General features: G+C 36.1%; 1 protein-coding gene and 1 long non-coding RNA gene across 2 annotated transcripts in view; one reads left to right on the forward strand and one right to left on the reverse strand.

Annotated features, from left to right (window-relative positions):
* LOC142523613 (pumilio homolog 12-like) overlaps nt 1-5,182 on the forward strand; it is a 28,263-nt gene extending 23,081 nt beyond the window's left edge. The window contains exon 5 of the mRNA XM_075627313.1: nt 4,644-5,182. Within this exon, the coding sequence (XP_075483428.1) occupies nt 4,644-4,763 (120 nt within the window). The 3' untranslated portion in view covers nt 4,764-5,182. The remainder of the gene's footprint in view (nt 1-4,643) is intronic.
* Nucleotides 236-1,522, reverse strand: LOC142523614 (uncharacterized). The gene is made up of 4 exons (XR_012814775.1): nt 1,501-1,522; nt 1,335-1,400; nt 568-607; nt 236-407 (listed from the first exon to the last, which is right to left on the reverse strand). It is a non-coding gene; the product is annotated as an uncharacterized LOC142523614 (long non-coding RNA).
* Nucleotides 5,183-23,180: the final 17,998 nt, after the last annotated feature.

Raw genomic sequence — 23,180 nt, forward strand, 5'->3', positions numbered from 1 at the left:
TAGGAGGGGGCCAGGAGAGTATCCTGGCGTAGCCCCTCCGACGCTCAAGTCAGAGACTGAGGATATATGGGGGGAGCAGCTAAGGGCGCTGCTGAAAACAATATAGTGAATCCAATAACTGAACACTCAAACCTGGTATTTATAGGAGAATACATGGGCCCTTGATGGGCTTGTCTTCCTTTTGAGCTAGGGATGGGCCAAGGGTAATGGGCCCATCCATGGGGTATCATATATATATATTGGAAGAGTTTGCAAGGAGACCACATTAAGCCAAACTCTACTTTCAAGGGGTATATGTGCTTTTGCAATTTCCGTCTATTCGAGGAGGGGTTCCCGCGACGCAGCATAAGTTGGAGACATCGTGCGAAAAAGCAATCGTGCGACCATTGTTTTCACCAAATGAACAACTGCGTTATAATTAAATACATAGCAAAGTCATGTATGAGAATCAAGGAGAAGTTCAAGATCAACTTTGGGATGACCAGAGTTGAAGTAAATAAGAAGGAACCCTTCTTGGTTAAAACAAACATGATTTGGAAAAGAAAATATTGAAGCATAGTGACCAACCTCTTGGAACAGCACAAAAATCAAGTTCTTTCTTCCACCACTGCATAGGTGTAACACCAGATATCAATCAAAACGAATCAAGCACATGTTCAAGAGATTGTGGTTTCAAAATTGCATCGGACATGTGTCCACATGCGAGAAACTTGCAAAACCTTTTTGATGAGAGAAAAATCGCGCAATAAAAGTTGATTATATAGAACGTGATTTCAGTAAACGGAGTGTGAGTTAGACAATTTTTTTTTTTTTTGACATAATAGATCTTTTCGTTTCAAAAGTATCATGTTAACATGGTCATGATACTCACCTGGAGTTGATCAACATTCAATATTTATTAGATCCGATTTGTTTAAATGGTAATTGGTGACTTTCGTTGGCAAAGCTAATGATTTACAACAAAATTTGACATGATAATTGGGAAAAAAAAAGAAGCTAGAGTTGCAGCCTGCTACCTTTGTCCTGATTCTTCTCCAATCTATTTATGCAATTCACTCTCTGTTTATTTATGAAGAAAAACCAACTCATAGTGCTTTTTGGGTAAGATTGCCGATGCCTAATAAATTTTGGGTATCTAAAAAGACAGCAGCTAGCATGCGCTGGCAAAGCTCACTTCATCATCTCGGGTCGGTCACTTTGACCCACAAAGCAATGCAATCTAGTGTCTAGTGATATAAAGTGTTCAAGAATTCTAAATTTCCATGAAAAAACTTCAGAGACTAGTGTACACAGGAAAAAAAATCTTTAAGAAGAGAGAAAGAGAGATGACATACAGGGGTTCGGATCATTGACTTGAAAGCTATTCTTATTTTAATGGTTTTTGGATTTGATGTCCAACCCTGAACATGTATAGGAATTATTCAAAATAGCAAACTTTGAAAGCTGATATGTAACCCTATACATGTGGTTCTTAATTTTTTTTTTAAAAAAAATCAATACCTCTATCCCACCAGATTGACCACTGCTCACAAATTCCGATATTGCAATCGAATCAGCCTTTTCAAACCTGACCGTCTCCCCAGATTTTCGATCTCATGGTCAAATGCTGTCGTCTCTTGGCCCTCTGGCTACCCATAATGGCGTTTCATCGGCTAACTCTGTTCCTTTAACGATGTTTTTCGGAGAAAATCAACAGCTTGCATTCCGGGCTTGGGCTCACAGTAGTAACAATGGTAGGACCAAAGGGTCTTCATTTCATGGGGCCCGCCCAGATCTCCTTGTGGGCCCGCAAAGAACAGGTTTTTATGGTAGTGGCCCGTTCTTTGATGCAGGTGACCATCCGCTAAAATCGATGTATCATGACAGACGACATTTTCCTGATGCTGCTTCTCACAGTTATGAGTTCTGTTAATTGCATGGCAAGCAACAATTGTCGAGAAAAGCCGATTTCGGATTGCCATTTTCACCCTCTCCAGAGCAAGGCAATTTTTCATTACCCGGTAGTTTTGACGATCATAAATTAAATAACTTTTGTAGTCCCAGATCTAGTGTGTACAATAATCAAAATTTGAACCAACGGCAGCAACAATTAACTCTGGAAAACTTGAGAGGTAAAATTGTCCCATTAGCAAGAGATCAGAAATGGAGTGATATTTTGAAGTTGAAATTGGAGGGGATGAATGAGCGAGAAATTGAGACTGTTCTATCTAAAGTGATGGAATTTTTGTATGAGCTGATGAAAAATCAGTCTGGAAGTCAATTTTTTGAGAAACTTTTTGTGTTTTGCAATGAGGAACAAAGGACTAGGATCATTTTGGCCCTGACAAAGTTCCCATTTAAGCTCGTCAATGTTTGCATCAACTCATACGGGTATTAACCCGTAAATTTTTTGAACTTATTAAGTTTTTACGGATGCTATTGTGGTGTATATTTTTCATATGGAGTGCGGTTGGTTCTTCAGGGCTAAAGCAATGAACACGATACTAGAGAAGCTAACCGAGCCGCAGCAAATTTCATTGCTAATGTCTGCTCTGAGCCCTGCTGCTATTGCTTTGGCTAATGACCCCAGTGGCCAGCATGTTATCATATACTGTGTAAAGTACTTCTCTGTGAGAATATAATGAGGTGATAAGCAATGTTATGTGCATTTATTTCCTTGTATTAGTAAGCAAATACTCTGCCTTTCTAAGATGAGATTAGCAAGTTTCACCTGTTGATTGGACAATCCTTAGTTAAGTCATTGATTGGTGCTTTAATTTCTCATACAATGTCAATAGACCATAAGAATGGAGGATAGACGTGTGTTTAAAACTTATATCGATATGTTGTGAATATTGGTGGTGCCCAATCATGGAGTCGCTGTTGTTTTTTTAAGTATTCATGGCATATTCAGATTATTATATGTGATTCATTTAATAGCCATAGTATAGCTTAATTTGTTTTGGAATTTCCTACCATCTGTCACGCCTTCAAACTTCATTTGCAAAAATTTGGTGATTCTGAATTATTTGATTTTATGGATGACAATGTCAATTTTGGTGATTATTTAACTTTTGTTTCTTTTTAGTTTCATGAAAATGATCGTCCGTGGAAAGTAAAGTAGCTCACAGATCATCGTTTTATTGCTTTCGTAGCCTTTGTGACTTCTCAAATATCTTGCTTAAAGGTAGCAAACAACTTTCATGGTTCTGATTTTCATCTTAATGAAACTATAAAATTTATTGTAAGATTTCTCTAATGCATTCCAAATGGAGCATAGCCAGTTCGTAATACCTTTCTCAATCCCACAAATTAAATACTTGATAAAAACTGTTGAAGGAAAGCATGGCTGTCAGGCTTCGCAGCCCATTGGATGTGATAGTTTGAACCCGTTACTAGAGACCCGAGACTAGATTTTTATGGGTAAAAGTGAAATTTAAATTTTTTATCTTACGGAAATATTTTTTCAACTTGTAATTTATTCATTTCTGTTACACCATCGGGCATCGAAGAGTGCCATTCCACTGACAGCTGGATTTTAAATGGCTCTTATTCATGTATACTTTTGTTAACAGCTTCCACACATGTAATACTTAACTCCGTATATCATTTAACTCTAATAGTCACAACTTCAAATCTTTGTTTCTTATTTAAAGCTTACAACCTGAATTTTCTTTACATGTTTGATGTGGAATACTGTTATCTCATGACCTCTAGTGCTACAAAAAAAGTTGGTTGCATGGCCTCAGTCGGTGAACAGATATTGCTGTATAACCATGTGCCACCAAATATGCTAGTAATGTTGTGGAAAATTTTTTATTTCATTCTGGACAAAGCATGCTGCCTCAATAACAATGGAGCTTTTAATGAGTCCCAATGCGACAAAGCTTCTAGTGGATCCTTTGGGGAATTTCGTCATTCAATCAGCCTTGAAAAATTCTGAGGTCAGATGATCTAATTTCCTTTAATTGACAGTTTTTTGAGAACATAATGATTTATCTCTTGTAATGTGAACATTTTTAGTTTATCTGCAGCAACCACCCAAGGTTTAAATGTTGAAATTATCATTGATTGTGCTAGTATAGATTGATCTAGTTAAGCTCGAGTCAACGCCGTAAATATTTACAAGCTCTAGCTTAAGTTTTACGAGCACATTCGAAGGCTCAAGTATTGCTTGAATTAGAGATAACAAGCTTATCCCATCAGTAATTTTTTATTAATCACCAATTTAATGTTATAATTATCAGATAGTTTATATAAAATTAAAAAATTATGCTCGTAATATGTCAAAGACTTACTTGCGGAGGTTCTTTTAGTTTTTACTTTTTACATTGTATTATTATATATACCGGAATGGTATCTGCTACTTTAACTGGAGATTTTCGTCCAGATGACATCCAACAAATTGCAAATGGATTAAGACTTTAAGCATCATTAGAACAAAAGCAATCTCGAGGGTAGCAAAATAATCCGGTCGTATTTAGTTTGCTTCACATTTGGGTGGATCCAGTTACTGTCCTTGTAGCTGGTTTAAGATCTTTTCAAGACGAACTTTCCCTGTTCTTGATAACGTATACCAATCAACATTTCACTGTTTGATCTGGGAAGATTTAGCTTGAGCTTTGAGTTTATGTTATATATTACTTCTTATTGTGCAAGAGTAGGGACACGCCCATGATGCTCTGAGGAAATTGATCCAAATGAATGCAGCATCCATGCGAAGCAATCTCTACGGAAGAAAGATCCTTGAATATCTTGAAAAGCGGAAGCAACATAATGCATAGTATGTGTGTAAAAAGATGTCAGAAGTTGGAGGCAGGTTCGGATTTGTTTATTTTCATGAGTTCAAAACCTTTTTATGAAGGAAGAAGCTTCAGGAGGTGGCCAGTTGTTTCATGTGATTTTCGTTACCGCCCATTTATGACTTAACTTACGAATGTAGAGAAACCTAGAATGTTGTTTATTTGATGTTGTATGTTTGATGGCTGAATTGCATGCATGCATGATTGTGAATTGTATCTTAGGATATTAATTTGATGGTCATCTTTTGTAAAAGTTTAAAATTGGAAGATGTTAGAATCGTGTGAGACATGATAATATTTTTTAGTTTTCTCGCGACTTGTCCCAGACAATATTATGAATATCTTTTTGAAAGGATATTTCACTGACTTAGGAGCAATAATATTGACAAATTTTTATACCATAATAGGTGTTATCTTATTCATGCCGAAGGTATGTAATTGGAAATCCTCGTATCATCAGCTTGTGTATATGTTCTTATGTATTGTATTTAATTATACTTTCATTTGTGAATAAATTTTATACATTAATTAAAAAAAGTCCAATTTATATATGGTTTTTCAAGTATGGCGGCCATTTATGATTATTTTAACAAGTACACTAATTAATCATTTAGTAAATTTAAAACAATTTCATATTCCTCCCACATAGACTAGTGATTTAGTTATATATTATCATTGTGAACTACACACGTATCAAAATAAAAGATAATTTATATTGATTCGATTAATTTGCCGGTTCATGTAATTTGAAATATATATAGCCTCAATCAAATAATGTTTTTTATTTACGAAATTTCCTTTCAATTCTTTTGCAAACCAACCTACAATTATCTTTAGAAAAAAGATAATTAGACGTAAAGCCATTCAGTGGACAACAAGCTTCCGCCCACGATTATTGAGCTAAGAAATAAAAGTTTTTTTTTTTCTTTCAAAAATAATAAGTTCTTGGAATACGATAAAAGTATATTTGTGTTCTTTTTCCTTACATAACCCATATACCCACGTTTCCACACTACATAAATTTATTGTGACAGTTATATAAATTGACTATAAAATTTAATAATTTCAATTACCGTAATTTTGTCAAAGCTATTTAATTTCCATCACTAAACTAGAAGCATTTGGTGAAACAAATTTGCAAATTATCCACCGCCATTTGCGCCACCACAGTCACGACTATCATAATCTTTTATTGACCTTTGCTCCTTTATGTATATATATATATATATACATACGACGATCTTGATATTTTCCCGGCCACATGGCATATTGTTACATAATTATAGAGTTCATTCACTCTCGTGTTTCATATATTATTAATATTGACCGTCTCATCGATCAATTTTGATATATCCATCCAAAATAAAATAATAACAAAGACCAAGAAGCATTCGTGGAGATGATAGTGGGATAATGCTTTGGCTATCGACAAGAGAGAGTGCATACGAGCCTTTTATTACATAATATGTATGTTACCCGTTTGGCTTTGATTTCATTTCTTACCTAGTAAAAAGTTTTATCATATATCGAATGTGTTACACTTTGTATAATTTAATTATCTTTTGGATCTTGATATTTTATGTTGAATTCAGACGATCATATGAACGTCTTGTATGAAATACATATGGAGTAACTCCCAACATAATATAAACAAAATCCTCTTTTACTGTCGTCGTAGTCGTCGTACTCTTCAATTTTTTTATTAGTGTAAATAAATTAAAATTATAACAATAACTCTATTAAAAAAAATTACAGCTATAACTGAACAATTTTAAAAGTTTCAAATTATACCGGTGGATTTTTTATTTTAAAAAAAAAAACATATCATCCTAAATTACCTTTGAAAACTTTTATCAAAAAACATTTCATCCTAAATTATTTAGTATATTATCTCTACAGACTAAGGTAATAATAATTCCATAAAATTGACTCTAAAAGTGGATTCACGAGTAATGAAAATCCTCGTACATGATATGGATTCAATAATTGAAAGATGGTCTCTTGCTTTCCTCTATTAGGGATTTTTTTAATGAATATATAAAATAGTCATCCATGAAAGTTTTTAACAATACCCCCTTTATAAAGTCATTGCTAGTATGAGTGAGCTGTTTATCCTAACTTTTTTTAGTTTCTGTTGCAAGATATCATTCAACATTCTCTCCATTCTTTGTGTACCTTAACTGCGCTCCAAAAAAGTTGTTCAAATTGATGAAATAGGTGAGTTTGCCTAATATAGTCACCACATTATTGTATTAGCCTATTATTTTCTTAATATAAATCGAAGAATAAAAATTATGAGTTTACTCATCATACAACAGAGAAAATATAATTTATAAAAAAAATTAGAAACTCTAATTATCAACTACACTTAAAAAATATAACTTTTGTTGTACTGGAAAATGTTCAACTTCTAATATAAAAAAAATTACAAAGAAAAGATTATGCTTTTAAATCAAATCCATTTTAGTGTGTGTATATAGTAAGTAATTTTTGACCCGTAGGTGTAGCCGAGTTGGTACGGGGGTGGCAGATTTGACCCAATAACCAATGTTCGAGTCCTCTGAGAGATTCATTCTACTTGGATAAACAGAATCTGAGAGACGGTTCGATCACCGTTATTTGCCTCTCTCCACAAGCTTGTGGCGACGGTGGAGGGGTACCTGGGGTTGGCAATTTCACATTTTTTTTGCCCCATTATAGTACGTAAATTTTTATGGTGTATATATACAATTGGAGGACAAAAGAAAATGTTTTGCTTCCTCTAAACGTAAGCATTCGCTCCCTTTTCCTTTTTCTTCTTTTGCTGAGTGAGTGTACAAACTATATGTAAACCTTCTCACTCGCTACTCCCATTTTTCTTTTCTCGTTTCCCTTTTTCACTCACTCTACGTTTTTACTTTCTTCACTTGGCAAAAGGACCGATCTGTAAGATTGCTGCGACTATGGAGAGAAAGCAGGGATTTGTCTCGGCTTTTAAGGAGGAATTGGTACGTGGGCTATCCCCTGGTCGGTCGCGGAGGGGCCGGAGCACTTCACCTTCGGGCACGGGTCTGCTTAGGCGGAGGAGAGGCGGTAGTGTGGGCCCGCCAGAAATGCCTATATTCACGTGCATATATCATCTGATATATATATATATATATATATCATCTCATATGATGAATCAATTAAAAAAGGTAGGCGTCAAACCGGGTAAATATTTGGAGATGATGCGACCAAAATTTATAATGTTAAAGCAAATAATAAGTAGCTTTTGACACTGAAAAATTTCAAAGTTGATAGAAATTCTCGTTACAAATAAGGAAATCCTCGACTCTCTTTCCCTTGACAATTTAAGGGAATAAAAACAATTATTCATGATTACCCATAAAGGAGTGTGTTATATTAGACAATAAAAAAGTGGCAAACTTCGGGAGGACGCTGAGTTCTGAAAGGGGGGTGAAGGCCCATAGGCGAAATCCCACATCGCTAAACCACGGGAGAGATGATGTGCATTTAAATGAGCGTGTAGCAACACCTTGTGACGCGTTTTAAATCCGTGAGGTCTCGGGCCAAAGCGGAAAATAACACAAGTGGGCTGGGCCGTGACATTTGGGATCAGAGTATCTTCGCGTGATTTTGGGATGGTGGGGCAAATTTCAGCGAAGACATTGAGTCCTGAAAGGAACCCTTAGGCGAAATCTCACATCACTAAACCACGGAAGAGATGCTGGCAATTTAAATGAGCGTGTAGCAACCCCTTGTGACTCGTTTTAAATCCGTGAGGCCTCGGGAGAAAGCGGACACTATCACAAGTGTGCTGGGCCGTGACATTTGGTATCAAAGCGACTCTGCTTGAGTTTTGGATGGTAAAGTAAACCTCAGCGAGGACGTTGAGTCCCGAAAGGGTGGGGGTGAAGGCCTTTAGGCGAAATCTTACATCGTCAAACCACGGGAGAGATGCTGGGCATTTAAATGAGCGTGCAGCAACCATTTGTGACGCCTTTTAAATCCGTGAGGCCTCGGGGAAAAGCAGACAATATCACAAGTGGGGTGGGCCATGACATTTGATATCAGAGTAACTTCGCGTAAGTTTGGAATGGTGGAGCAAACCTCAGCGAGTACTCCGAGTCCCGAAAGGGGGAGTGAAGGCCCATAGACGAAATCCCATGTCGCTAAACCACGGAAAGATGCTGGACATTTAAATGAGCGTGTAGCAACCCCTTGTGATGTATTTTAAATCCTTGATGCGTCGGGACAAAGCAAACAATATCACAAGTGGGCTGGACCGTGACATTTGATATCAGAGCGACTCCGCGTGAGTTTGGGATGATGGGACAAACCTCAGCGATGACGCTGAGTCCCGAAAGGGGGTGTGAAGGCCTTTAGCGAAATCCCACATCGCTAAACCACGGGAGAGATGCATGGCATTTAAATGAGTGTGTAGCAACCCATTGTGACTTGTTTTAAAGCCATGAGGCCTCGGGCCAAAACGAAAAATATCACAAGTTGGCTGGACCGTGACATTTGATATCAGAGCGACTCCGCGTGAGTTTGGTATGGTGGGGCAAACCTCTGCGAGGACGTTGAGTCCCGAAAGGGGGAGTGAAGGCCCGTAGGCGAAATCTCACATTGCTAAACCACGGAAGAGATGCTGAGCATTTAAATGAGCGTGTAGCAACCCCTTGTGATGCGTTTTAAATCTATGAGGCCTGGGACAAAGCGGACAATATCACAAGTGGGTTGGGCCGTGACATTTGGTATCAAAGCGACTGCGCGTGAGTTTGGGATGGTGGGACAAATCTCAGCGAGGACGATGAGTCCCGAAAGGGGTTGTGTAGGCCTTTAGGCGAAATCCAACATCGTTAAACCATGGGAGAGATAGACATTTAAATGACCGTGTAGCAACCCATTGTGACTTGTTTTAAAGCCGTGAGGCCTCGGGCCAAAGCAAAAAATATCACAAGTGGACTGGACTATGACATTTGGTATCAGAGCGACACCGCGTGAGTTTGGTATGGTGGGGCAAACCTCTGCGAGGACGCTGAGTCCCGAAAGGGGGGGTTGGGGGGTGAAGGCCCTTAGGCGAAATCCCGCATCGCTAAACCACTGGGAGATTATGGACATTTAAATGAGCGTGTAGCAACCCCTTGTGACACGTTTTAAATCTGTGAGGCCACGGACCAAAACAGACAATATCACAAGTGGGCTGGGCCGTGACAATATCTCCATCCCCGATTGTTTCTCCTCGAAACATAAAAATGATAGTACAAAAAATATTTAATTTGAAGCAAAATTTTTTTAAAAACATATGAAATATATACAATCTCTGCAATGATCATGACCTCACTAAATTTAAAAGAAATTGTAGAAATAATAATATAATTTTTGTTATGTTTTTACCATCTTGACAAAAAACAAATAATAAAAAAGAATAACTAAAAACATAAGCAAGAACAAACAATAAATTATTCATTATCATCATTAGGGGACAAAATGAGAATTAATAACATGACTGTGATACTCAGGAAATTTTATCACTCCTAATGAAAACTTAAGAAAAACATAACCAAAAGTTAAAATATTGGATCAACCATCTGCAGCTTCACAATTATAAGAAAACATAGGCTCTAGTGCTTGCCGTCAAAACATTCTAAGAAAAGAATGATCGATATTTGGATAAGTAACATATCTTATTTCTCACCATCATTTCTTTTCTATCCTCTTCTCCCTCTCCCTTTTCTTCCTCATCTTTTTTTCCATCTTCATTTTCTCATAAATACATCTGCTATGTCAATTTCAGCTTCATTCTCATCATATTCTTCATTCTGATCATTTCCCTCTGTGTGCTCATTTCCAGCGTACGAATCTACCTTGAAACGTGGTTGAACCTCGAAAAAAATTAAATATTCGGAATTCTCGAGTCGAGCAGGCCCTTAGGCGAAATCATACATCGCTAAACCATGGGAAAGATGCTGGGCATTTAAATGAGCGTGTAACAATCCCTTGTGACGCATTTTAAAGCCGTGAGGCATCGGGCCAAAGCAGAAAATATAGCAAGTGGGCTGGGCCTTAATATTTGGTATCAGAGCGATTCCGCGTGAGTTTGGAAAGGTTGGGCAAACCTCAGCGAGGACGCTGAGTCCCGAAAGCGGGGGTGAAGGCCCTTAGGACGAAATCCCACATCGATAAACTACGGGAAAGATGCTGGGCATTTAAATGAGCGTGTAGCAACCCCTTGTGACACGTTTTAAATCTGTGAGTCATCGGGCCAAAGTGGACAATATCACAAGTGGGTGGGCCATGACATTTTGTATCAGAGCGACTCCGCGTGAGTTTGGGATGATGGGGCAAACCTCAGCGAGTAGGCTGAGTCTCGAAAGGGGGGGGTGAAGGCCTTTAGGCGAAATCCCACATCGCTAAACCACGGGAGAGATGCTGGTCATTTAAATGAACGTGTAGCAACCCCTTGTGACGCGTTTTAAATCCGTGAACCCTCGGGACAAAGCAAACAATATCACAAGTGGGCCGGGCCGTGACATTTGGTATCAGAGTGACTCCGCGTGAGTTTGAGATTGTGGAGGCAAACCTCAACGAGGACGCTGAGTCTCGAAAGAGGGTGTGAAGGCTTTTAGGCAAAATCCCACATCGCTAAACCACGGGAGAGATGCAGGGCATTTAAATGAACGTGTAGCAACCCCTTGTGACGCCCGAAACCGAAAAAAGCAGGGATCAGAACGGATATGAAAGTGAGGATGAAATTCAAGAACGAAGATAGAAATAGCAAACATGTCCCTCAGTGGCAGAGTCCACAATCAATTACACCAGGGCTTTAGCCCGGGTGGCACAAATTTTTTTTTAAAAAAATTATATGTAAATTTTGTATAATTTTAGATTAATATGATATTAGTTCGGGTAAAAAAAATTATATGTAAATTTTGTATAATTTTATATTAATATGATATTAGTTAGGGTAGATCAATTTAAAATATTAAAAGATTCTAAAGTTTAAAATTGAAGTTCGGGTAGAATTGCCATCCCTATACGTGATCGATAAGATTTGTATGAATGTTTTGATGTGACGTTTTGTACTGCAATAATAAAGATGTCGTGATGAATTATTTATGTACGTAATCAATAAATATATTGATGAATTATTTATGTACGTAAACACTAATATGTTTACAGTATTCGACTAGCGTAATCTAGAGTCAGGAGTTTGGATATATAAAAGTTTCTTCAATTCTGAATATAAGTGTTTTGAAGATTATTGAATTTATATTTTATTTATGAAAAAATAAAAATAAAACACTTAAAAGTCAGAAATTAATAAAAATAATATGATTTTTGGTATATTGATCAACTTGTCTTTCAAATTTTCATATTTAAATACTATCACGGATGTTAGTGAAGGAAAAAGACATCACAGGTATATAGTGAATAAATAATTTTTACACTAAAGTTACTTGATACATAATTACGTAAAAAAAATTTAAGTGACTTGATAGATGATTGATCGATAATTATTAATAAGAAATAAATTGTTAAATTTAATTACAAAATACTCCTAAAATATTAATTAAAAAATATGAACGTCCAAAAGAATATCAAAAGGTCATTCATACTAGCTAGCTAATCTATATATGTATAATTGTAGTAACCCAGTTCTTATTTGTTATATATATATATAAAGAAAATATGAACGTCCAAAAGAATAGCAAAAGGTCATTCAAAAGGTTGTTTCGATTTTTTTAGCTTGTCTATTAAATATCACCAAATACTAGGAGATATAAAGAAAATATGAACGTCCAAAAGAATAGCAAAAGGTCATTCATACTACGAAAATAGGCATTCTGGAGAAATACAGGAGAAGAAAGGCATTCTGAGATCAGTGATCAAATACGTCTAACACATGAGTCAACAAGAAATGGATTATTAATCTACCCATCACTAAGAGACTCATCAATGGATCTCTCAAATTGAAACTTATTAGTTCCCATACCATTGTTTGTGGATGTATCAGTTGGAAAAAGATTACTACGATCTGAACAAATGTTAAGCACAGATTGAGTTCCTTCAATTTATGAGTTATTCTCATAAGAGTTCAAATTATCTGAAAGAATAAAAATATATATGATATCTCATTATAAAAATACATGGCCATATAACATAGAAAATGACCATATGTGAAAAACACTCATTTAATACAAAAGTAACATTAACAATTAAATCAACTAACTTCATCTTCGTTGGAATATCCACAGGTTCTTTTATCAGGATTTACGCATTTTTGTAGGAATGTTTTGATGTCATTTAATTGACATCATGTACTGCAATAATAAAGTTGTCGAGTAATAAATATATTGATTTTGTTCCCGACCCTAGTTTGGCATTCCATTTTAATTAATGCCGAAGCAGAAATCAAAGACTTCCCCTTCTGACAGCCAGAAGGAAAGATGTGTCTTCGAGTAAAGATGCAGGGAAGTTTAAAGTTAATTTACCATTCTGGTTTTAACTTTTGGCTTTATAATCTGTTTACAGTACTCGTCTGACGTAATCCAGAGTCAAGAGTTCGGATATATAAAAGTTTCTTCAATTCTGAATATAAGTGCTTTGAAGATGATTGAATTTATATTTTATCTATCAAAAAATAAAAATAACACTTAAAATTCAGAAATTAATAAATAAATATGATTTTTGGTTTATTTATTAGCGCTTCTTTCAAATTTTCATATTTAAATACTATCAGTGATATTAGTGAAAGAAAAAGACATCACAGATATATAGTGAATACACTAAAGTTAGCTCGTCTATTAAATATCACCAAATAATGGGGAAAAAAGGCAGTCCTAGATCAGTGATCAAAGTAGGTCTAGTACATAGTGCCCCTTTAAGAAAACACATTAAAATATATATTATATATGCTGATATAACATATTTGTAATTGTAATATTAATCTTCTATCTCATGCTTTACGAGCAAAAACAATAATAATAATTTATGTTCATATATATATCCGTAAAATATTTATGCCCCCTTAAAAAAATCACATCAACGAGCAAGAGAATTAAATAAGTGTTTTGAATTGTCATAAATGAGATCTAGGAAGAAATTAACGAGGAATTATTTGTAGAAATGTTAATTAGCGGCAAACTTGGCATATATATACAAAAAAAAAATGGTAAATGAATGCAATTATATATATAATGTTTTTTTTAATGTGATTTTATGTTTTCCGCTCTCAGATGTTCTACACATTAACTACTAGCTATAAGAGTCATAATATCGCAGTACTATAAACTCACAATTTAATTATACTCTGTAATACTATAAATTCAACATTTCTTTCAATCTCATTCGACAAAGCCCAAAACAAAGTACAAAAAAGACTTGATACTCAAAATGTTTCTAAAATAAAAATCAGTTGAGAAAATATTAAATTACTAAATTTTTTTTTGTGTGTTTAATCCATTTCTTGGTAAATAAATTTTACCTCCGAATCCCTAACATATTTCTCGAGGAAGGATTCCGGATCTCTTTTAATATTGTAGGCAGCCTCGCCTTTATCTTTTGGTAAGATATCCGGCAGTTTGTTCTTTTCATCCCAAGAGAGCGAAAATATTTTGGTGGTATTTTTTGTATAGTTGTTTACAACAAGCATTTGTCGGGGGTCGTGACAGTTGCTTTAGTGGTGGTAAAAAGATGTGGCCGACAATCATTGGAAGTGTGTGAATGTTAGAAAGATGTGACCGACAATATCTCTGGATTTTGTTTAAGAAAGTAGGCACTCTGGCCTTTATCTTTGAGCCACTGTTTATCTTTATCCCAAGATAAACAATGGATTTTTGAGCTTTTTTATTACACGGTTGTTTTAGGATGAGGTGGGGGGCTGGGGCTAAGGGTTCGACGGTGAGAAAGGAAGTCATGACGGTGAGAAAGAAGTCATGAGTGATAACCGTAAGAAAAGAGTGAGAGTTTGTTTGTAATATAGAGACGGAGGCCGAGGCACCTCTAAAGCTGCAGCAAATATTCTTTCAGTTGCGGCTCAACCATTCCTGTACGCATTTGAAGTAGAGTGGTCCCTTTTTTTAAATTATTTTTAAATTTTTTATTATAAATATATATATTAAAAATTATAAATATTATTTAAATAATAGTATAATATTTATTTTTTATTTTAATAATTAGATATTAAATCATAAAAATTAAAAAATAATAGTTGTTGATTTTTAAAATATTTATTTATTTATGTTAATTATTGATAATTAAGACAAAATTTTTTGGGCTGATCACAGGGTAACTAAATTTTGGCATGTTATTTCAATTATACTCTTTAACCCTATAAATTCAACATTTCTTTCAATCTCATTCGACAAAGCCCAAAACAAAGTACAAAATAAGACTCGATACTCAAAATGTTTCTAAAATAAAAATCTGTTGTGAAAATATTAAATTACTAATTTTTTTTTGTATTTTTAATCCATTTCTTGGTAAATAAATTGTGCCTCCGAATCCCTAATGTATTTCTCCAGGAAGGATTCCGGATCTCTTTTAATATTGTAGTCGGCCACGCCTTTATCTTTTGGTAAGATATCCGGCAGTTTGTTCTTTTCATCCCAAGAGAGCGAAAAGATTTTGGTGGTATTTTTTGTGTAGTTGTTTACAGCAAACATTTGTCGGGGCCGTGACGCTTGTTTTAGCGGTGGCCAACAATCACTGGGAGTGTGGGAATGCTAGAAAATATAGAACTCATGATTATAGGGGTGTCATGATCTATTGATGTTTCACAAGGGGTCCAAATGCTATTGGCCTGATATTTTTTAATCTGGTGTAGGAAATATACGTGGCATATCAAAATTCTCTGGTCTTCATGATGTGTAATGGTTTAAAGATGCTATTTAGCATCCATGGATAAAACTAAATTAATATTTTTAAATCTAATTTTTAAACAACTTAGTAGCTCATTATATTTTAGTTTAAATAAACAATCGAATTATGGAGCGAGCCTTCTCCTCCCTCTTCAGCCTCTTCTCCTTCTCCAGCCTCTTCCCTCTCTGTTTTCTTTCCCATCTTTCTTTTCTTTCTCATTTTTCTTCACTGTCCAAATTTCCCGCTGCTGCGTGCTGATCATTTCCTTCGAGTTCCTTGGCAGCAATTTCTTTGTCCCATTTTTTGTCCACAAACTTTATATCCTAGAGCCAAACAAAAAGCACCATGAATATCTCTGGATTTTGTTTAAGAAAGTAGACACTCTGGCCTTTATCTTTGGGCCATTGTTATCTTTATCCCAAGATAAACAATGGATTTTTGAGCTTTTTTATTACACGGTTGTTTTAGGATGAGGTGGGGGCTGGGGCTAAGGGTTCGACGGTGAGAAAGGAAGTCATGACGGTGAGAAAAGAAGTCATGAGTGATAACCGTAAGAAGAGAGTGAGAGTTTGTTTGTAATATAGAGACGGAGGCCGAGGCACCTCTAAATCTGCAGCAAATATTCTTCCAGTTGCGGCTCAACCATTCCTGTACGCATTTGAAGTAGAGTGGTCCCTTTTTTTAAATTATTTTTAAATTTTTTATTATAAATATATATATTAAAAATTATAAATATTATTTAAATAATAGTATAATATTTATTTTTTATTTTAATAATTAGATATTAAATCATAAAAATTAAAAAATAATAGTTGTTGATTTTTAAAATATTTATTTATTTATGTTATTATTGATAATTAAAGACAAAATTTTGGGCTGATCACAGGGTTACTAAATTTTGGCATGTTATTTCAATTATACTCTTTAACCCTATAAATTCAACATTTCTTTCAATCTCATTCGACAAAGCCCAAAACAAAGTACAAAAAAGACTCGATACTCAAAATGTTTCTAAAATAAAAATATGTTGTGAAAATATTAAATTACTAATTTTTTTTTTGTATTTTTAATCCATTTCTTGGTAAATAAATTTTGCCTCCGAATCCCTAATGTATTTCTCCAGGAAGGATTCCGGATCTCTTTTAATATTGTAGTCGGCCACGCCTTTATCTTTTGGTAAGATATCCGGCAGTTTGTTCTTTTCATCCCAAGAGAGCGAAAAGATTTTGGTGGTATTTTTTGTGTAGTTGTTTACAGCAAACATATGTCGAGGCCGTGACGGTTGTTTTAGCGGTGGCCGACAATCACTGGGAGTGTGGGAATGCTAGAAAATATAGAACTCATGATTATAGGGGTGTCATGATCTATTGATGTTTCACAAGGGGTCCAAATGCTATTGGCCTGATATTTTTTAATCTGGTTGTAGGAAATATACGTGGCATATCGAAATTCTCTGGTCTTCATGATGTGTAATGGTTTAAAGATGCTATTTAGCATCCATGGATAAAACTAAATTAATATTTTTAAATCTAATTTTTAAACAACTTAGTAGCTCATTATATTTTAGTTTAAATAAACAATCGAATTATAGGAGCGAGCCTTCTTCTCCCTCTCCAGCCTCTTCTCCTTCTCCAGCCTCTTCCCTCTCTGTTTTCTTTCCCATCTTTCTTTTCTTTCCCATTTTTCTTAACTGTCCACATTTCCCGCTGCTGCGTGCTGATCATTTCCTTTGAGTTCCTTGGCAGCAATCTCTTTGTACCATTTTTTGTTCACAAACTTTATCTCCGAGAGCCAAACAAAATGCACCATGAATATCTCTGGATTTTGTTTAAGAAAGTAGACACTCTGGTCCTTTATCTTTGGGCCATTGTTTATCTGTATCCCAAGATAAACAATGGATTTTTGAGCTTTTTTATTACACGGTTGTTCTAGGAGGAGGTAGAGGGCTGGGGCTGAGGGTTCGACGGTGAGAAAGGAAGTCATGACGGTGAGAAAATGAAGTCATGAGTGATAACCGTAAGAAGAGAGTGAGAGTTTGTTTGTAATATAGAGACGGAGGCCGAGTGTAACGAACCGTACTTGTACTACTTAAAATTTGCGGAAAAATTTAAAATTTTCTTGAATACGAAAATAAAATCAATACGGTCGTCACTACATCATCCATTCACCAATAAAAATCTGTTAAAAGAAAAGCTTGCTCAAAACATCTCGCATCAAACATAAAAATAAGAGTATTTTAAACTTGCATAAAAATATTAAAACAGCGTGGGCGGTCCTCGGGTCTAGCCTCCCGCTCAGTCCAAGCCTGCTCCTTGGTCACCACCTCCTGTCTCTTCATAGACATCCTCACCTGCATCGATCAAGTCTAGTGAGTCTAAAGACTCAACACGTATAAACTGAGAATAGCAAGTAATACATAATAAAATCGCATGCCACTTTAAAATAGAACATACATACTTGAAGCTTGAACTTGAAATGAACTTGAACTTGCATACATACATAGACGTGCCATAACTTAAAAGCTTTCATAAACATGCTAGCATACTTGATCATACTTAAACATACATGACTTCATTTTGCGTAGAGGATGTTTCAAAGCAAGTGACCCATACATACTAAACGCCTGATCAGACAAACCACAGTACTGGGCTGATAGGGACGTATCCACTGCCACATACATGAGATCCCCGTTCATAATTTAACAGGCTGGTTGGTCCCCGTTCATAATTTAACGCTTTCCAACCACGATCTAACCCGTTCATAATTTAACGGGGTGGAGAGGTCCTCGGCCAGGTTCACCGACTTCCAAACCCATTCATAATTTTGTCACAAGACAATTAGCATACCTCAAAAACTTAAAATATTTTCTTGCACGTCAACATACTTACTTGGCGTTGAGGGATTCGTTGGACTTCGATCGGGGTCGTCGCTGCTGCACATACTAACATGAAACTGCATACTTAACTTGCATAGCTTAGACGCATTAATTATACTTACTTACAAGTTCATTCAATTCCTTAGGACGTTCTAAAATTCCCATGAATCGACCTTGTAAAACATTGTACTAAACCATAACATGAAACTCCAAAGGATTCAATAAGTTTTCCCAAAAACTAGAGTACACGGACCCCGTGCCCAGGTCCGGCTCCGGGTCCGTGTAAGTGCGGTGCAATGTGTCGTGAAGAAAAGTAGAGGCACGGACCCCGTGTATAGGTCCGGGTATGGGTCCGTGTAGACACTGGAAAAAGGCACTCCGGAAGAACAAAGGCACGGATCCCGTGTAGAGGTCCAGGTAAGGGTCGTGTACCTGCGCAAATTTGACACCAAGGAGAAAACAATGGCACGGACCCCGTGCCAGGGTCCGTATGGGGGTCCGGCTACGCACTGAAGGTCAATGGCTACGAGGGAAATCTTGACACAATATTACATTCTCCTCAACCAAACTTGATGGCTACGAATCGACACCGCAAGACACTTCCTAGGACAGTAAGGCATTGTATCAAACCCAAGTGAAGCATTAAAATTATTCCCAAGAGCAACGACAATCAATGACAATGACACAACCCGAAATTTGTCACCGTTTACTTTCCTACGACTCTTGATTCAACTTAGTGCCTAACGACACAAAACCAAACGTTAATAATCATCCCAACATCTTAAACAATGTACCTATAAGCAGCAACAATCACTCGTCGATCCCCAACGAAGCTTGCAACATAAAAACTTCAAGAACACATCAACATCAATAGTTTCTGAAAACGCAGTTTGAGCAGTCCCACGAAAAACATCATAACTCACTCAATTTTTATCCAAATAACTCGAATTATATATCAAATCGAAGGTATCGAAAAGTTATACATTTTTTTATTGAAAGTTTTCTCAAAATCTCGACCGCAAATTCGCAGTTTTAACAAGAACAGCAAAAACGTGATTTAGATTCCTAAAATTTTCCTTCAAAATCGGTCCAAACAAATAACCGCTCAAACTATGAACATCATACATGAATTTTACGCATAAAACAACGCAACACATAATATGACATGATCGATGCAGAAAAAAGAGATTATACGTGCCTTTTGATGATAAACTTTACCGAAGCGGAGAAAGAAGCGAGGTTGATCCGGGACGATGGTGGCTCGATTATCTTGCAATAAAATCGCCGAAAACTTGCTGGAAAATAGAGGGGAAGGGGGCGGCTGCTTGCTCTCTCAAGAACCCTAAGTTTTCTTTTCCAAAATATGAATGAGTGGATGAGTATGTGTTTGTGTGTGTTGTGTGATATGTTTATGTGTGTGTGTATAGTGTGTGTGCGTGTGTTAGAAATATTTTAGGGAGTGATTTGTGCTTAATTAAACCATTAATCATGCTAATCAATATACTAATTAAAATGTTACTCAATTAGCCAATTAATTAAAATGCTATCCCTACTCACCTTTAAATAAAAATCCCCTAAATAAAATAACACACATTAAATGCTAATTTTAAAAATTTCAAACTCTTAAATCACTAACAACTTAATAAATTAGTTAAAATGCCCCAACCTCAATTTAAAATAAAATACCACATTTAAATCGCCAAAATCGTCACCGGTCTCTTTTTTCCTCGATCCCGCCTCGAGTAATCACCTGAAACATAAAACTCAAGGAAAACGTTTTAACGTGCATCATATAATAATTTAAAATAATGCAAATTCATAGATCATGAATTAAAACACAAATTAATGAAATAGACATGCGTTAAAACCATTTAATAAAATACATGAGGAATTTAATAACTTGCACGCACGTGGTTCATGTGGAACTCAAATTTTCGGGACGTCACACCAAGGCACCTCTAAAGCTGCAGCAAATATTCTTCCAGTTGCGGCTCAACCATTCCTGTACGCATTTGACGTAGAGTGGTCCCTTTTTTAAATTTTTTAAAAATTTTTTTATAAATATATATATTAAAAATTATAAATATTATTTAAATAATAGTATAATATTAATTTTTTTATTTTAATAATTAGATATTAAATCATAAAAATTAAAAAATAATAATTGTTGATTTTTAAAATATTTATTTATTTATGTTAATTATTAATAATTAAAGACAAAATTTTGGGCTGATCACAGGGTAACTAAATTTTGGCATGTTATTTCAATTATACTCTTTAACACTATAAATTTAACATTTCTTTCAATCTCATTCGACAAAGCCCAAAACAAAGTATAAAAAAGACTTGATACTCAAAATGTTTCTAAAATAAAAAGCAGTTGTGAAAATATTAAATTACTAATTTTTTTCTGTGTTTTTAATCCATTTCTTGGTAAATAAATTTTACCTCCGAATCCCTAATGTATTTCTCCAGGAAGGATTCCGGATCTCTTTTGATATTGTAGTCGACCACACCTTTATCTTTTGGTAAGATATCCAGTTTGTTCTTTTCATCCCGAGAGAGCGAAAATATTTTGCTAGGTATTTTTTGTGTAGTTGTTTACAGCCATCATTTGTCGGGGCCCTGATGGTTGTTTTAGCGGTGGTAAATAGAGGTTGCCGGCAATCAGTGGGAGTGTGGGAATGTTAGAAAGTAAAGAACTCGTGATTGTAGGATGATTAAGTTGAAAAAATAAAAGAGAAATGGAATGGATGGAGTGGAGAAGAGAAATGGAATGGAATGAGTGTTTAAGAAGAAGAGTGACTGCTTGTAGGAGTGAGAAACTAGGAACAGTTCAAGATCAACTTTGACGGGAAGGATTATTGTCTCATTACTTGGCTTTGTGTAAGGGAAAGGCGCCCAATGCCTGCATGTTTGATTTCCTTCGAGAATTTCCTAATTTGTATGTGTATTGTTTACAGATATATAAAATCAACTGAATAAAGCAAAAAGATATTACTTAAAGCCGAATGACTTGTAGGAATGGTAGGATACAGAATCGATCCCCGAAGTATATATTCTTATGTCGCAAATAAAATAGCAAAGCATGTACCGCAATGATAATTCCATTTTCTTGTAATTTCCGGGCTGATGGGTAACTAAATTTTGGCATGTTATTTCAATTATACTCTTTAACCCTATAAATTCAACATTTCTTTCAATCTCATTCGACAAAGCCCAAAACAAAGTACAAAAAAGACTCGATACTCAAAATGTTTCTAAAATAAAAAGCAGTTGTGAAAATATTAAATTACTAATTTTTTTTTTTGTGTTTTTAATCCATTTCTTGGTAAATAAATTTTACCTCCGAATCCCTAATGTATTTTTTCAGGAAGGATTCCTGATCTCTTTTGATATAGTAGTCGACCACGCCTTTATCTTTTGGTAAGATATCCGGCAGTTTGTTCTTTTCATCCCAAGAGAGCGAAAAGATTTTGGTGGTATTTTTTGTGTAGTTGTTTACAGCAAACATTTGTCGGGGCCCTAATGGTTGTTTTAGCGGTGGTAAATAGAGATTGCCGGCAATCAGTGGGAGTGTGGGAATGTTAGAAAATATAGAACTCATGATTGTATAGAAGAGAGATGGAATAGATTGAGTGGAGAAGAAAAATGGAATGAAGTGAGTGTTTAAGAAGATGAGTGACTGCTTGTAGAAGTGAGAAACTAGTAAGTTGTTATCCATCTTTCTCATATTTCCCTTATTATCTTGATTATAGATCCGGTGGAGCACCCGATCCAACTCATTCCTTTTCCCCCGGATCTCATCAGCGGCAGTATCGTCTGAAAAAATATTGGTAAAACAACTCGAACTCGTGACAATTAATCAAGTGTTTATTTACTCTACCGACTCGAACATCATTTAAAAATCAAATAATAGATCGATTGATAGACAGGAAATTAAAGCATGGGAACAAATCGAGACCACACAAAACATTCACGATTGTAGTGAATTTGGGCCTCATAGAAGTATATTCTCGAACGCTTATCATTTTCAAAGAACACGATTGTAGTGAATTTGGGCCTCCGCACCTCCTCGCCCAGCCAATCCTCGCCGCAACCGCCCTCTGCCTGCCTCGCCTAGTGCCCAGCCGCAGCACAAGCTCGCCCAGCCGCAGCGCACATCCTCCCCCAGCCACAGCACAGCCGTAGGAGGTGCAAGGGAGGTGTAGGCGAGAGGGCACGGTGGCGAGACGCTAGGCGAGGGTAGGGGCTTGGGCATGAGCGTGAGCAAGAGCGTAGGGGAGATGCTGAATGAAGGAGAAAAATACTGTGTGGGATAAGTGAGAATGGAGTGAGGAGATGATTAGTGAGCAACAGAGGAAAAATGCACAACTCGCACCTGGAAAACCGAGGACAACACAATTAATCGAACTTAGAACCTACGATTCGGTTCGATTTAGGAGGGGGAGACTGGTGATACCCCAGGAATGATCAGGCCCAAACTCTCGGCGCATCCATAGCAAGGCCCATCAGGGCCCAGATATTCTCTTATAAATACTAGGTTTGAGCGTATGATTCATTCATTCAATAAATTGTTTTTCAGCAGCACCCTTAGCTGCTCACCCCTTATATCCTCAATCTCTGACTTGAGCATCGGAGGGGATACGCTGGGATACCCTCCCCGCCCCCTTCTAACG

The sequence above is a fragment of the Primulina tabacum genome, chromosome 14, assembly GCF_025594145.1.
Source record: "Primulina tabacum isolate GXHZ01 chromosome 14, ASM2559414v2, whole genome shotgun sequence".
NCBI lineage: Eukaryota > Viridiplantae > Streptophyta > Magnoliopsida > Lamiales > Gesneriaceae > Primulina > Primulina tabacum.